Raw genomic sequence first — 16,739 nt, forward strand, 5'->3', positions numbered from 1 at the left:
GTGATAGCACAGCGGGTAGGGCATTTGCCTTGCACGTGGCTGACCCGGGTTCGATTCCCAGCATCCCATATGGTCCCCTGAGCACCGCCAGGGGTACTGAGTGCAGAGCCAGAAGTAATCCCTGTGCATCACCAGGTGTGACCCAAAAAGCAAAAAAAAGTTGAATGAGATTAATATCCAAGACCAAGGAAAACAGGGGATAGGAGGACTGGTCAATGGTTGGAATCTACCAGAAATGTGTGTGGGGGAGGGGTGGGGGGGTGGAAGGGAGGGTAGGTAAGACAGAGAAAGGACCAGTATGACAATAATAGCTGTAAATGATCATGCTGGATAAGAAGTGAGTGTTGAAAGTAGCATATATGATAACCTTTCAGTATCTGTATTGCAAACCGTAATGCCCCAAAGGGGAGGGGAACTGGGGACAATGGTGCTGAGAAGTGTGCATCAGAGGGATGGGTGTTGGAACATTATGACTGAAACCCAATCATGAACAGCTTTGTAATGGTCTATCTCACAGAGATTCAATTAAAAAAAAAAATCTTGTACATGTGGCCAACTCATTAAATCTCTAGCACCATTTATATTCCCCGAGCCTTCAGGAGTGATCCCTGAGTACAGAGCCAGGAGTAAGCCCTGAGCACCATGGGTGTGGCCCCGAAACAAACCAAAACAAATAAAAGCCATCTGCTTTACGGAAAAAAGAAAAAGTTCTAAGGGCTGAAATGCATCTACATGGGGGGAAAAAAAATACACTTGCATGTACATTGTCCCAGGTTCAATTCCCAGTTCTACGTGGTACCCAAAGCACTCCTGGGGTGGCTTCGTAGCCACCAGCACTATTTTTTTTTTCTTTTTGGGTCACACCTAGCAATGCACAGGGATTACTCCTGGCTCTGCACTCAGGAACCACCCCTGGCGGTGCTCAGGGGACCATATGGGATGCTGGGAATCGAACCCGGGTCAGCCGCGTGCAAGGCAAACGCCCTACCCGCTGTGCTATTGCTCCAGCCCCCCACCAGCACTATTGGGTCTGAGTATCACTGGGTCAAGAATTGCCTGGAATGACCCTCAGGCTATCTAAACCTGCTTGGGAAATCAAGAGGGGAAAAAGGTATTGGCCTGAGTTTGAAAATAAAAACTGGAAATAAACCCAGAGCATCACCAGGAATCATTCCCACCTGAGTGCAGAGTCAAGAATAAGCCCTGAGCACAACCAGGTTGTGATTCAATAATCAAAAAAGAAAAATACCTAAATTTGGCAAAGGGGGTGAGGGTACGGAACAACAATAAGAAAAATAAAAAGAAAACTGGATGAAAGAAAATTAAATACCTTAATAATGAAAGTGGTCAACTATTCCAATATATGTATACCTGGAGTTCTACACAGAAAACCAAAGGTAGAAAACTATAGATTTGTAAGGGTTGAAGAGATAGTACAGGTCAAGCTCTTGCCTTGCACATGTCTGACCTGGGTTTGATCTTTGGCGTTCCATATGGTCCAGGAGTTATTCCTGAGTGCAGAGCCAGTAATTTAAATATTATGAGAAGTGCCAAAAATATAAATATGTAGGTAATAGATACTTTAAATCTTTCTCATTTTAAAATTTCTTCTTAAAAATAATAAATTATGTTCATAATATTTGGAAACAAATGTGAAAATAAAATACTGGAAGAGAAGATATAAACAAATTGCATGATGTAAATAAAAATTATATCAAAGGCAATCTGATACTGTTTTACAAATCATTGATCTGAAATGGATCCAGTACCCTGAATATTTAAAGACCTTCTACATCTAATAACAAAAAAGACAACACACTGTTTAAAAATATATTATGGACTTGAATAAGTCTTTCTCTAAAAGGAGATACGTAAAAGAACAAAGGTATACATAAGTGTTCAACATCTTTAAGCATTAGAGAAATGAAAATCAAAACCAAGCTCTTTATACCAACAGAATGGTCTTTTTTTATTTTTCTCTTGTGTTTTTGTTTGAGGGATACATCTGGCGATGCTCAGGGGTTACTCCTGGCTTTGCACTCAGGAATTACTCCTGGAAGTGCTCTGGGGACCATACAGGATTTCAGGGATCAAACTGGGTTGGTCGCATGCAAGGCAAACACCCCACCTACTACTGTACAATCACTCCAGCCCCTATACCCAACAAAAGGCGAATTAAAAAAAATGAAACAAAAATTCAGGTTAAGTTACTTCAAGAAAAAGAAAAGCATGCCAGAAGCTCCACATGGACTTATCGTCAAAGCCCTTTGCAGTCCTAAAAGCATTTGAAGGACCGGGACATAGCTCAGCAGAAGAGCACTTGCCTTGTACGTGTAAGGCCTTGGGCACAATCCCTGGCACTGCAAAAAGAAAAAGAAAAAAATGTTTTTAAAGTTATAATAAAAAGATTAAAATAAAAATCAGAGAATATAACAGTTGAGATGTTAATGTGGAGAAACTAAAACCCACATACAATGCTAATGATAAACAGAATTTAACCAGTCATGATAGATAACAGGTTGGGAGGTCCTCAGACACCTCAATAAAGAATTACTATGTGACCACTTCTAGCAATTCCACTCCTAGGTATAGTTCCCAAAGAATTTAAAAACAAACAAACAAAAAAAATAGGTAATCAAACACACACACATAGCAAAAAAATAAAACTAAATATCTACAAACAAATTTAAAAGTCATGACAGATCCGAGCCACGCGGCCGCAACCTTTTCTAAAACCTGAAAACATACAATCTTTGAATGGAAAACTAATTATCAAATGCCTCCTTATTAGGGTTATCTTGTTTGGGGATATAACTCCTACAACAATAGTGAGTTTTGTGTTGAAATATGGAATGTAATCAAGGTGAAGAGAAAATAAAGTGAGGTTCATCAGTTTAAAAAAAAAATTTTAAAGTCATGAGCTGTATATATAAAAGGATGTTATTCAGTTATAAAAAAATGAATTACTGGGGCCAGAGAGAAAGTACTGGAGTTAAGGTATTTGCCTTGAATGCAACCAACCCAAGTTCTATCCCTGGCACTGATGCCCAAGCACCTCCAGCATTAGTCCCTGAGCAAGCCAGCAGCAAGTCAAGTAAGGCCCCAAACCCAAAAAAAAAAATGAAGTACGGTACAGCTAAAACATAGATGACCCTCAAAATATCCTGTTAGAAAGTCAGACAAAGGGGCCACAGAGAGAGGAGAGTGGGTCAAGAGCTTGCTTTGCAAGCACTCAACTGGGGATTGATTCCTGGCACCCAAAATTGTCTCTCAAGCACGACAAAGAGCAATTCCTGAGTACAGAGGTAGGAGTAATGCCTAAGCACAGACAGGTATGGCAAAAAACCAACAAAATAAGAAATAAAAGGTCACATACTGTATGATTCTCTTTGCATGAAATAAACAAAATAAGTGAACACAGAAATGTGATAGCCAAAATCTTGTGGGAGGACAATAAATGACAAAGTTTCATTTGGAATAAAATATTTTGGAATTAGATAAAAGTGATACTTGCACAATACTGTAAGTAATGTCACTAAATTGCTAACCTTAAAATTTGGTGGTTAACCAGAAAGGAAGAAGGGTAAATGGGGACAAAGGAAACAAACATATATTGAAGGACAGAATTAGATGCTTAGTGATAAATAGCAGTATGTGTTGATTTTAAATTATTCACACATGAAACTTACTGTTGCAATGCATTGTTACTCCAATAAAAATAATTTTTAAAAATATGGTTACTTTTATGCTATGTGAATTTCACACCAATAAATATTTTAAAATGCATATCATACTCTCTAGAGGGACTACTAAAAATAAAATTTAAAAAGATATCTTAAAAGCCAACAGAAGAGAAAAAAAAAGTGGAATACTAAAAGCTAATCCAAACAGGACAAGAAAATAAATAGTAAAAGTCAGAATTAGTGCACTAGTGCACATGCTTTGCAGAAGAAGGTCTGGGTTCAGTCCCAAGGACTACACAATCCCCCTCCTCAGCACCACCAGGAAAAACACCTAATAGGACCCCTAAGAACAAGGTATGGTCCAAAAGTAAAAACAAAAGAAGTGTGTCTGTGTGGGGGGTAGAACTGTAGGGGAAAATACAAGCAAAATGGCAAATGCCAAACTTACACATAACTATTCCAGGGCCAGGGTAGGGCCAGGGAAATGGCTCAAAGGGCTGGAGACCCACCTTCAGTCCTCCTCTGCATTATATGCTCCCCTTTAATACATCAGGGAGCAGCCCCACAATTGCCCCACCCCCCCAAAATATATTCTAGTAAGTACATTGAATATGAATGGTCTAAACCTGTATTTTGCAATATAGTAACCACTAGCCACATTGGCCTAATAAGCAAGTAGTATCTGTTCAGTTGAGAAGTTAAAATTTATTTGTGAAGACACACTAGATTTTGAACACTTAGAACTAAAAAAAAAAAAGGACAAAAATAAAAGATCTTGTTAATAACTATATTCAGAGGCTGAAGAGATATTCAATGGGCTGAGTGCATACTTTGCATGGGACAGATCTGGGTATATTCTCCAGCACCAACTACGGTTCCCAGGCATATGGTCCTCCAAGCACCTACAAGAGCAACTTCTTCTAAACACAGAGCTAGTTGGAAGTAGTCCCTAAGCACCAGGTGGGTCCATAAACCAAATAAGTAAAAAACTGAAAAACTTTGTATTCAGAGGCCTAGAAATTTTTAAGATTTAAAAATTAAGATCATATTTATTATAGACTAAAATTATAATGCTTTAACTAGATTAAATAAAATTATGAAATTTTCAGGTTTCTTTTTTTACTTTGTTGATGTGGCAATAATTTTAAATTATATATTTAATTAGCATCTACAGCTAAAGTAGTTCCATCAGACACTGCAAGTCCAAACACTAAAAGATAGGATGACTGGTTGGATTCAGAAGCAGAAAACAAAGATAAATGGAAAAAGCTTTAAAATCTATCATAAAAGATCATCATGAAAGTTGAAAATAAAGGTGGGACACAACAATTTTCACACACTTTCCTCTAAGGAACTTTTTTGGATCACTTTTAGCAGATTATTCATAACAAGCAATATAAAATAAATTATTTAGTATGTGCCTTTGGGGCAGGCTTGGGTGGTAGTGGGAAAATTAGAAATAATTGGGGCTGGAGCGATAGCACAGCGGATAGGGCGTTTGCCTTGCACGTGGTCGACCCGGGTTCGAATCCCAGCATCCCATATGGTCCCCTGAGCACCGCCAGGAGTAATTCCTGAGTGTAGAACCAGGAGTAACCCCTGTGCATCGCCGGGTGTGACCCAAAAAGCAAAAAAAAAAAAAAAAATTAGAAATAATGGTGGTGGGAAGGTGTAATAGTGGTGGGATTGGTGTTGGAACACTGAATGTAATAAATTATTGTGAACAATTTTATAAAAATAAAATTTTAAAAAAAGAAAGTTGAAAATACAAAAGTAAAATTCTGATCAAGGAAAACTAACAGGGACAAAGAGTCCAACTTCTAACTTGGCAGTCATGCCCACAAGCCACTCTGGCTGGCGCCTGATAATCTCATCAATGGCCATGATCCAGAGACTCATTGTCCTTCGCTCTCAGAAGAGAGCATAAAACAACTCTTCATAGCCATGCCACTAGACTTCACGCCAGGCTGCTTCATTTGGGGCACCCGGAAGGAGGGCATGTGAGGCCCCTTCCCGCTCCAAAAGACCCAGCCTTGGCAGCCGAACACCTCCAGAAGTCATCCAGCACCATGTTCACAGGCCGCTCTCCACTTGGGCCAAGCCTCAACAACATGTAAACCTATCTGTGGACCGCACAGCCACAAATGTGGCCACACATCTCATAACACACCATTCATACTCCAAGAACAGCACACCACATTTGATGGGGTTTAAAGTAGAAGGCAATCAATCTTATATGGACATATATTTTTACAAATATATACATATATATATGTGTGTGTGTGTGTGTGTGTGTGTGTGTGTGTGTATAAGCACACAAGGTTCAACCCTTAACATCATATTAGTAATCTCTTATAGAAGAGCTTAATGGCCCCTGGGTGAAATACAATGATCTTCACACACTTTCCTCTAAGATAAGTCTTTTGGAGCACTTTCAGCAGTTTATTCATAACAAACAATACAAAATAAATTATTTCGGTTCTGCTTTGGGGCAGGGGATAGAGTTCAGGATGGAAACATCCAAAATATGGTGGTGGGATGGTGTAATGGTAGTGGGACTGGTGTTCGAATATTAATCAAATACTGTGAACTACTTTGTAAAAATAAAATAAAATTTAATTAAAGAGTCCAACCTCTCAAGATCTAACAATCTTTGGACTGGAGGGATAGCTCAATATCTAAGCACATGCTTTGCTTGAAGGAGACCTGGATTCAATCCCTAGTACTGCACAGCTTCTGGGGCACTGCCAACAGTGATCTCTGACTACAAAGCCAGGAGCAGCCCTCCCGGTACAGCCAAAATCAAACCAAATAAAAAAACTAACAATCTTACAAATGTATGATGCACTAAAAATAAAACTTCAGTATATAGTAAGTAAAATACACAGAGCTAAACAGACAATATATAAATCTATCACCATAGTTTGAAATGTTTTTTTAGTGTGATTTTTGTTTGTACCTACTGGTACTCAGGAGCTACTTCTGGCATAGTGCTCAGTCGTCACTCCTGGCAATGCTCATGGGGCATGCAGTGTAAGAGATCAAACCCTAGCCTTCTGCATGCAAAGTATGCGCTCCAGCCTTCTGAGCTATCCCACTGGCCCCATATATCAAGGTCTTAACACCCTTCTCCCAGTCACTTGCTAGAATGACTAACGTGGAATTGAAAAGCCCAGAAGAATAGCATAGTGACTTATAGCATCTGCCTTCAAGTCCATGGTCACAAGTTCAAATCCCCGGTCTCCCAAACATGCAAAGCATGGGCCTGGTAGATCTGCTGTTTGAGCTTTTGTCAGCTCTGCTAATCTGTGACCCCCAGTACCAAAGTGATTTCCAGCTGCACTGCTGCTAGCGGGTGATCATCACAAAAAAGGGAAATGCTTTAATGAATACCACAACTAAAGGGATGTACATATACTATGGTCAGGAAGTACAACTTCTGAAACGCATGTGTGTGAACACCACAGCAATCCCAGGCCAGCACCACAACTTTGAGTTCCTTAACTCAGAATGCAAGCCCCAATGAATATTCATGTAAGCATCATAACTAAAGGTTCATAAATCTCAATGAGCATCAAGGCTGGCTCTGCAAACACCACAACCTGATGTGCAATCTCAGAAAATACCAGTTGTTTTTTTAAAAAAAAAATCATTTGCACACCAGTCAGGTATGCAAGCAAGCTCCAGTCATCACAACAACCACAAAGAAGGGGGAAAGAGGGAGGAGAGAGAATTAAATAGGGTCAGAGTGATAGTACAGTGGGTCGGGAGTTTGCCTTGCACATGGCCAACCTGAGTCCCATCCCCGGCACTCCATATGATCCTCCAAAATCTCCAAAAGTGATCCCTGAGTGCAGAACCAGGAGTAAGCCCTAAGTATTACTGGGTGTGACCTAAAGACCAAAAAAGTAAATAAAAATTAAATAGAGACCTGGAGAGATAACACAAAGGGTAGGGTGTTTGCCTTGCACATGACCAACCTGGGCTCAATTCCAGGCAATGTATATGATCTCTTGAGCACCTCCAGGAGTGATCCCTGAGCATAGATTCAGGAGTAAGCCCTGAGCATCGCCAGATGTGGTCCCAAGCCCAATAAACCAACAAATATATAAAACTTTAATAAGAAGAATTAATGAACTAATGATTTATGTAGAAGGCTGTACTCAATAACTGAAGTTATTTTCAAACACATTTGCCGTAACAAAACTAAATTTAGCAAAACAGAACTTAAGACATGCCAGGCCATGAAGCTAATACCAGTAAATTTTGAAGGATTAAATCTGAAATATGAATTTTTTTTAAAAAAAGAGGATTAAACCTGCAGATTGTGTTACACTTATGCAATCAATGCTTTAAAAAAATTTTTAAGCCTTCACAAATGAAGCTGGATTAATTTTATAAGAACAAGTCCCTGCCTTTAAGGAGATTACACTCTAATAGGAAACAAAATTTCAGCTACCACACATTAATATAAACACTAGAAAACACAATATGAATTAAAATATAATTAGCTTTTCATTGTTAGCCCATGTAATTATTCATATTATTGTTCTAATATCTGAATGCCTAGCCCATTGCTACATATAGGACAAAAATGTTCAAATTCCTTGGTTAAATTAACTGCTGAGTTATCAAGAAAAGTAAGAGGAGGGGCTGGAGTGATAGTACAGCGGGTAGGGTGTTTGCCTTGCATGCGGCTGACCCGGGTTTGATTCCCAGCATCCCATATGGTCCCCTGAGCACCGCCAGGGGTAATTCCTGAGTGCAGACCCAGGAATAACCCCTGTGCATCGCCAGGTGTGACCCAAAAAAAGCAAAAAAAAAAAAAAAAGAAGAAGAAGAAAAGAAAAGTAAGAGGAGTGACATACTAAACTTGGAGTTAAGACCTTACTTTTGGGGCAAAGATGTCCTTAATCCATCTGTAGGATCTTGAGCAGTTCATTTAATTTCTATGCATCCCAGTCTATTCAGTGGTAAATGGAGTAAATGGAAATATTTCTTACAGTACCCTGAAGCAACAAAATTCCATAATTCTATGATTTAACTCCATCTACAACATTTCCAATACATATTTTTCTATAGTAATTATTAGTTTCACCACATAATCTGGACTACAGGGATGAAAAGCCCTTTAAACAAGAAGTTAAAGGGGGAGGGGAAAAAGCAGCTCCTAGTGTTTATTTAGAACTGTTAAAATTCAAACTTGGCTGCTTTCTAAAATAAATTTTATTCATTATTATTTATTAAGTATGCAATTAGTCAAATATAATACTCTTATAAACTAGAATTTTGAACAAACAAATGCTTTAAAATTCTAATAACTATGCATAAACAGTAAATTTTTCTTACTTGAATTTCTACTGCTGTGTAGCACAGGGTTACTAAGTGCGTAATTACATAAGAGAGCCACCCACTTCCAGAGGAGCCATTCCAGTGAATTGTGTAAATAATATGCTTTAAAAAAAACATAACCTCCTAACTTATGAATTTAAATTTACCAGATATGGAATAGCTACGTACCTGTGAGACTAGAACACAGTCTTAAAAAGGCCTTCCTAATTATGAATTTACCGGAGAGACTACAATGACCCAAAGCAAATTAATACAGACTTTTTTTTCATAACTTTCTACAAAAACATATTCACTATTCTGCTTCAGTAACAGAAAACAAAAGCTCTTAAAAAGTCACTGCCTTGCTATCACTGTATCACTGTCATCCCAATGCTCATCAATTTGCTCGAACGGGCACCAGTAACGTCTCTCATTGAGAGACTTATTGTTACTGTTTTTGGCATATCGAATACGCATGGGTAGCTTGTCAGGCTCTGCCGTGCGGGCAAGATACTGTCGGTAGCTTGCCGGGCTCTCCGAGAGGGGTGGAGGAATTGAACCCAGGTTGGCCTCATGCAAGGCAAACGCCCTACCTGCTGTGCTATCACTCCAGTCCAAGAGTCAAATTAATTCATTTTAAATTAGTCATTTTCATAGTTATTTGCTCTTCCTCTAAACTATTGTGTACCTTTATATAGAGGGAAACATGTATCCAAGAACACTCCACATTATGATTAAGGCAAATTAGAGTTAAACGACTGCCTTGGGATAAGAACATCAAAGTATGAGACAATGACCACATTTTTCTACCCTTGGTATTCTGGATTTTTTCAATTGTCAAATATTTTCATTTTCTTCATCTTTCATTTATATAAATATATTAAGTTCTAAATATTTGGTGGATCACTGTCATCATGATCATTGTCATCCCATTGCTCACTGATTTGCTCGAGCGGGCACCAGTAACATCACCATTGTGAGACTTGTTACTGTTTTTGGCATATGGAATATGCCAGGGAGAGCTTGCAGGCTCTGCCGTGGGGGAAATATACTCTCAGTGGCTTACCGGGCTTTCCAAAAGGGGTGAAGGAATCAAACCCGGGTCATCTGCATGCAAGGCAAATGCCTACCCGCTGTGCTATGGCTCCAGCCCTTTGGTGGATAGGGGATTTTAAGATAAGATGGCTGAATCTGAAAGAGTAAGACATTTTTGTTGTTGTTTTGTTTTGGGGCCACACCTGACAGTACTCAGGGCTTACTCCTGGTCCAGGGATCATTCCTCGAAGGGCTCAGAGAACCATATGGGGTGCCAGGGTTTGAACCCAGGCCAGCCACATACAAGGCAAGCATCCTATTCACTGTACTAGCAATGCTCGGGGGTTATTTCTGACTCTGCACTCAGGAATTAGCACTCAGGGATATTGGATCAAAAGTAGGTGAGCTATATGAAAGGCATATATGTACTAACTGTTGTGCTATTGCACCATCCCCAGCCCACAATTTTTTTTAGTCACAAAATATTCAACATCATCATGTAGTAGAACATCTTAATAAGGCCTAGATGACAAATGTTTTCTATATGAAAAAAAGTTAGTTTTTAATACCATTCTATGGGAAATAAACCGACTTAGTAAACAAATTTATGCATACAGCCAGGTGGTATCTTTATTCTCCCCATAAAAGAACACAAAAAGCAAGGATGTTCACTTACAATTTCTTCACTACATTATTAAAAATTACCTTATGCTAAGAGTGCCTATATTTCTGAAATACTTATTTATTCATTATGAGTAAACTATCATTATCTCTGATTCAGTTTCACAAATTCAAGTTTCTGTATTTGTACTTAAAGACCTTTTAAATTCTGCCACAAATAAATTTTTTTTGGTTATACTGGAATTTTGTCCTATTAAATTCAGTCAAATACCATTATAATGAACTCCAAGAGTATGTCCAAATTCTTTTATTGCCCTAGAATATTTAACTGCATTAAATATTATTTGAAATAACTAGGCCACCAGCTGAGACCTGGAAATCATGGGACAAAGAAGAATTTTTGATGATGTCGGGGTTCGCCTACACACAAAATTTTCAAATGAGCACATCCTTCATTGAAAAAGAAAGCTTGACTATATGTAGAGGAGTAAAGAGAAGTTGAAGAAGTCTTCCATTTTGATGAAAGGCACTTGGAACACTTCTTTTCCAAACCAGGCACGGAGTTACACATTTATTCACAGCAGTTGTTTCTATGATTCAATAGAGGCTGGCATGTCTTAATAATCCACATATGAAGTCAGGCTGGCTGCCATATGAACAATCAGAGCTCTTGCCCCTCGCTTTCCAGGCAAAAGGAGCAAATGAAGACACAAAGTAAAACCATCTGACTAGGTGGCAGGGAGGACTAGAGACATGCAAACACTAAACTCCCAGGTCATCCCCAGATCTACAGATGTGTTTTTTCTAACAAAGAGTTCAAAAGCAAGCGATGGCACTTTCTTCTTAATGAGAGGAAAACACTGTTCATGAGAAGATCCTCTGATCTCAAGCAGTATTTCAATGACTGCAAACCAAGTATCCCAGCCCTCATGGGTACTCCTTAATTTAACTTTTGTGTAGTAGAGAAAAGAAAATTACTTCCTCATTAGAAAGAGAATAAATGCCTACATAAATGAATGGGATTATATTACATCTGACTTCATTGATACCACATACCAGCAAAGAAACTCATTTGCAGTACTGTTTACTTCACTATTTGCAAATAGCGGGCTGATTGGCAGCTACAATATATGAAATAAATAACCATTTCAAAGATCAAGTGTCATGTTCCCCGATAAGTAACAAAAATGAACATTATCAACCCTCCCCATCCAGTTTGTGGAATTTAACAGGAGAATAGGTTTATTAGCTATTTGATTTCTTGATATGTTATGAGGACATTTTCCACAATGGTGTGGTTATTATTTAGGTTAGATAAGAAATTCTCCTTTCTCTCAGGACATCAGTATTAAGAGTACATATTCACAGGAAGGATCCAAAATTAATATTTCTGAATCAAGTGAAATATGACAAGAAATTGTGAAATGGGGAGTGATGAGTATACCTAATAATTTTTTTCATCCAGGAAAATAAATTCTTACAATCCAATTTATCACAAGCCAAGACACAAACTAGTAAGTCTCAAATGCACAACCTAATGATATTGCCTACTTTTAGACACCAATCTAAAAATCAAAGTATCAAATTTTAATATAAAACTTTATTTTCTAGATTCACAAACTAGTCTTTAAAACTTCTGTTTTAAGGGGCTGGAGTGATAGTCCAGTGGGTAGGGTGTTTGCCTTGCACGAAGCCTACCCAGGTTTGATTCCCAGCATACCATATGATCTCCTGAGCATCACCAGAGGTAATTCCTGAGCGCAGAGCCAGGAGGAACCCCTGAGCATTGCCAGGTAGACCCAAAAAGCAAAAATAAAAAAAAAAACCTTCTGTTTTAAGATAAAAATTAAGATAAAGAAGATTCAAAGCCATGCACTGCTAAGTCCAGCGCAGAAGCACTATCTAGGCACAATGGGATAAACCTTTTTCATTTTCAAACTCCTTAACAAAAAGCAAAATACTAAGTGCTTACTGTCTAACTGAACCAAGGTTGATTGATGTCACATGAGTAATACATGACCTACCACCATTAAACAGCAGCAGAAATAGATGAATTTTTCACAGATCTCTAAAAACAAAATGAAACAAAACAAAACCTCTAGTTTTCTCTTTCCTCCTCCCTAATATTATTCTGCATTGTAAAATATGGTTTCTTCCCTATGCCTGTACAAAGGAGCAAATTGGGTTAGTTTGGAAAAATGGGGCAATGTTTAAAGCAAATCACTATCAATAAGAGTCAACTTTATTAAAAAGAAAATCAACGCTAATATTTAGATTTCAAATTCAAATACTAATTTTAAATATAGTTCTGATGATCAGACATTAATTCTCATAATAGATATATTTATACCACAATTTTAACTACCAAATAAGAACATTAAATATAGCGACCTCTACTAAAAGGAAAAAAAAGGGTAATGGCAATAGGGAGTGTTCAACTACTTGCAATGAAATTTGGGTGGAAATATTGGCATTCCGACATCAGTTTTGGATAAACTCTTCAGTTTCATGGATATTTACAGCATGTGTCCAGTTTTGCAGAACACCTTCCTCCACTTCATTTGTAATATAAACTGCTCTTAAGCCACTTTACTACATCGTTACTGAGATTTTTCTTTGACACAGTACCTACCAAGCAGCAGATCAATACTCTAATACAGGAATGCCAATTCCATTACCACAAAAACCTGTGCAAGCAGCCAGATGCTGAACAAAGAGCACGGCTTTCCTGAGGTTTATTCCTAACATGTCTCCACTTCATGGGAATGAAAAATTTTGCTATGGTGGACAAGGAGAGGTTAGGGAAAACATTATGGCATTTAAAATAACAATTAAGAAACCTGGTTACAGAGAAATTTTGAGAGAGATAGCTAAAATAAATTTCTTCACACCTAAAGAATGCTTATTACTTATCATCAAATCCATCTGTTCATCTGCAATCATAATGCTGCACTTGATGCTTCACAAATTGCCATGACATTAAATGTTTATGCTACAGTTCAACACTTAAATTAAAATGACGTAGACAGTCAAGGGAAAGAATGAAACTAAAGCATTGAATGAAAAAAGGAATGAGAAATGGAAGGAAAGGAAACAAGAAAAACATTCTACAATTCTTATCTAAAAGACAATTTTAGTGTTAAAAAAATTGTATTTTTTCTTCATTAGCTGACAAAAATCTTTATTCACAAGCTTCTCATATAGTTTTCCTTAGTGCCATCATTATGCACTGAGGCTTACTAAAAGAGTTGAACTAGAATTAAGAAGGACAGAGAACCATCTACACACAATGATACTATCAACTTGTGGAATCAAAGGGATTTAACTTCTTACGACCAATCCTTCCTTCTTACACTATTTACTTTCAATACATCCTTTCTAGGGGCCGGAGCGATAGCACAGCGGGTAGGGCGTTTGCCTTGCACGCGGCTGACCCGGGTTCGATCCCCGGCATCCCATATGGTCCCCCAAGCACCGCCAGGAGTAATTCCTGAGTGCAAAGCCAGGAGTAACCCCTGAGCATCGCTGGGTGTGACCCAAAAAGCAAAAAAAAAAAAAAAAAAAAAATACATCCTTTCTAGACAAGCTTTAATCATTTTCACAACTACAGCTGCTATGGCAACAGGATGCAGCTTTTCTGTGCAGTTTTCATTTTCTCTACTTGAGTTGCCATAACAACACAACCATTTTGCCTTTCTCCAATATGTAGCAACATAATTTCTGGAGTGTATTAAGGCCACTCACTTTTCCAAGAAAAACCTAATAAAGTTTATTCAATAATTGTATTTTATAATGTAATAGCAAAAAATGGAGAGCCACACCTAGCAGTACTCAGGGTTTACTCCTGGCTCTGCACTCAGGGGTCACTCCTGGCAGGTCCAAGGGACCGTATGTGTTGCTGGGGATCAAAATGGGTCAGCTGAATGCAAGGCAAGCGCCTATCCACTGACTAATCACTCCAGCCTAACAAATTTTATTTTAGACACCCTGATTTACAATACTGCCAGTGATAGGGTTTTAGGCATAGAAGATTCCAGCACCATATCCTGGAATGTCTGCTTCTAGAGTGTCTGCTTCTATCACTGTCCCATCCTCCCCTCATTCTATCCCCACTCCACACCTGTAGAATCGCCCTGCAATGATAGCTTGCTACTGAAGTCCAATTTCCAGTTTCTATTATCCTTTGGCATGTTATACCCTTACTATTTACCTTCTCTTTACTCAGCTTGAAATTCTCCAGATCCATCCACAGGGCAGCAAATAGAATGATTTCATTTTTCTTAAAGTCAAGTAGTATTCAATTGTGTATATGTACCATAGTTTCTTTACCTAGTCAACTGTTCTTGGATACTTGAGTTGTTCCAGATTTTGACTATTGTGAATTAGTGCTGAAATGAATATAGAAGTGCAAATGTCTTTTTTTCAATAGTTTTTGGGCCCAGGAGCAGAGTGAGTGTTCATGCTTTCCAAAAAGGTTGGACCAGTTGACACTCCCATCAACAGTGAATGAGAGTTCCTTTGTCCCCCACATCCCCCACCCACAATGTTTTGTTCTTTATAATGTGTGCCAGTCTCACACATCTCAATGTGAGATGAAATCTCATTGTTGTTTTATTTGCATTTCCTTGATAAGTGATGCTCAGCATTTTTTCCATTCATCTTTTGACTATCTGTGGTTTTTTACTTCTTTGAGAAAGTTTATATCCATATCTTCCTCCTCATGTCATTTTTCCCCCTTTCCTTGTTAAGTTCTACCTGTGCTTTATATATCTTGGGTATTAGCCCTTTGTCAGATAAGCAATGGGCAAGTATTTTCTCCTAGTGTTTGGATGGCTTTTTTTCTAGTTGCTTATATTTTTTATTCTTTTTTGGCTTGGGGGCCACACCCAGTGATGCTCAGGGGTTACTTCTGGATTCTGCACTCAGGAATTACTCCTAGTATTGATCAGAGGACTATATGGAATGCTGGGGATCGAATTAGGGGTTGCCTGGGAGCAAGGCAAAAACCTATCAGCTGTACTATCATTCTGGCCCTATTCTAGTCATTCTTTTGGTTCCCAAGTGCAGGGCAGGGAGTTGTCCCTGCGTACCACAGGGTTTCAGTACCACCCCATCCAAATTTTTTGTATCATTCAAAACTTTTCATAATTCTACAGTTTATGCAGAATTTTTAATATGAATTTAATATTTATAAAAATGCATTCATATAAAAGGTTAAAGGAAAGCGATTATAGTGTAAATCGTTAGCATAGAATTTTTTAATATTTTAGGACTGGATAGTACAGTGGGTAGTGTAGGATAGCATAGCCTCAGGTAGTTTAGGTTTACTGGGTTACTCCCATCACAGTGCTCCCATTCCTCTGTGTTTATTTGTAACTTCTTTCTTAGTATTCTGTTGACTTGTAAATATTGTTTTTCTCTTCTCCTTGAGTCCTTTGCATAGTTTATTCAGAGCAATGTCCTTTTTGTATGGACACAGGAAGACTTAGCAAATGCCATGCTTTTATAACCTGGGAGTCATTTGACTCTACATGATATTTTCCTCCTGGGCATCTGTTCTCTAGACCTAAGCCTCAGCTGCCCTTACTTCCTAGCAACCCCAAAAGCAGGGTCCGACAAGGGACGGGACGGACCCAGGGCAAGCGGTGAGTTGTGTGCTACCCTGGCATCGAGATGGGCCTGGCCAAAGTGCCTAATGCTTAACTATAAGTTAAGAGCTTGATCATGGACAAATGTTGTCATGATCCAAACAGTGATAACTAGATTTGGACCCTGCTAGGGTGAGGAATGATTAATCTGGCCTGAGTGCTGTGGTCTGAGTCTGTTGGCAAGATGTTGCCAGAAGAGCTGCCTTGCAAGCCTCAATGTATCTCTTGCTATGTCCATACAAAAATAACTAATATTAAGATGTTAATGAGTGTTTGGAATAAGGAGAGAAAGAAAAACACCTTAAGAGTCAGGAAGGGCTTTGGAATGCCCTTAGGTAGTGTTCCCTTTGAACCTGGCTGCCCTCAGGAAGGGCTTTCTTAAGTTAATTTTGCTACCTGGCTGGGTGTAGCCTAGAGGGCA

General features: G+C 38.6%; 1 protein-coding gene across 7 annotated transcripts in view; it reads right to left on the bottom strand.

Annotated features, from left to right (window-relative positions):
* Positions 1-16,739, bottom strand: part of BTRC (beta-transducin repeat containing E3 ubiquitin protein ligase) — a 195,567-nt gene that overhangs the window by 145,009 nt on the left and 33,819 nt on the right. For 2 of the 7 annotated variants that reach the window (XM_055118748.1, XM_055118747.1), the window contains exon 2: positions 2,325-2,360. The exons of the other annotated variants lie outside the window; for them this stretch is intronic. In XM_055118748.1, the coding sequence (XP_054974723.1) occupies positions 2,325-2,360 (36 nt within the window). The remainder of the gene's footprint in view (positions 1-2,324; positions 2,361-16,739) is intronic. 7 annotated transcript variants of the gene reach the window in all.

This window comes from Sorex araneus, chromosome 11 (genome assembly GCF_027595985.1).
Source record: "Sorex araneus isolate mSorAra2 chromosome 11, mSorAra2.pri, whole genome shotgun sequence".
NCBI lineage: Eukaryota > Metazoa > Chordata > Mammalia > Eulipotyphla > Soricidae > Sorex > Sorex araneus.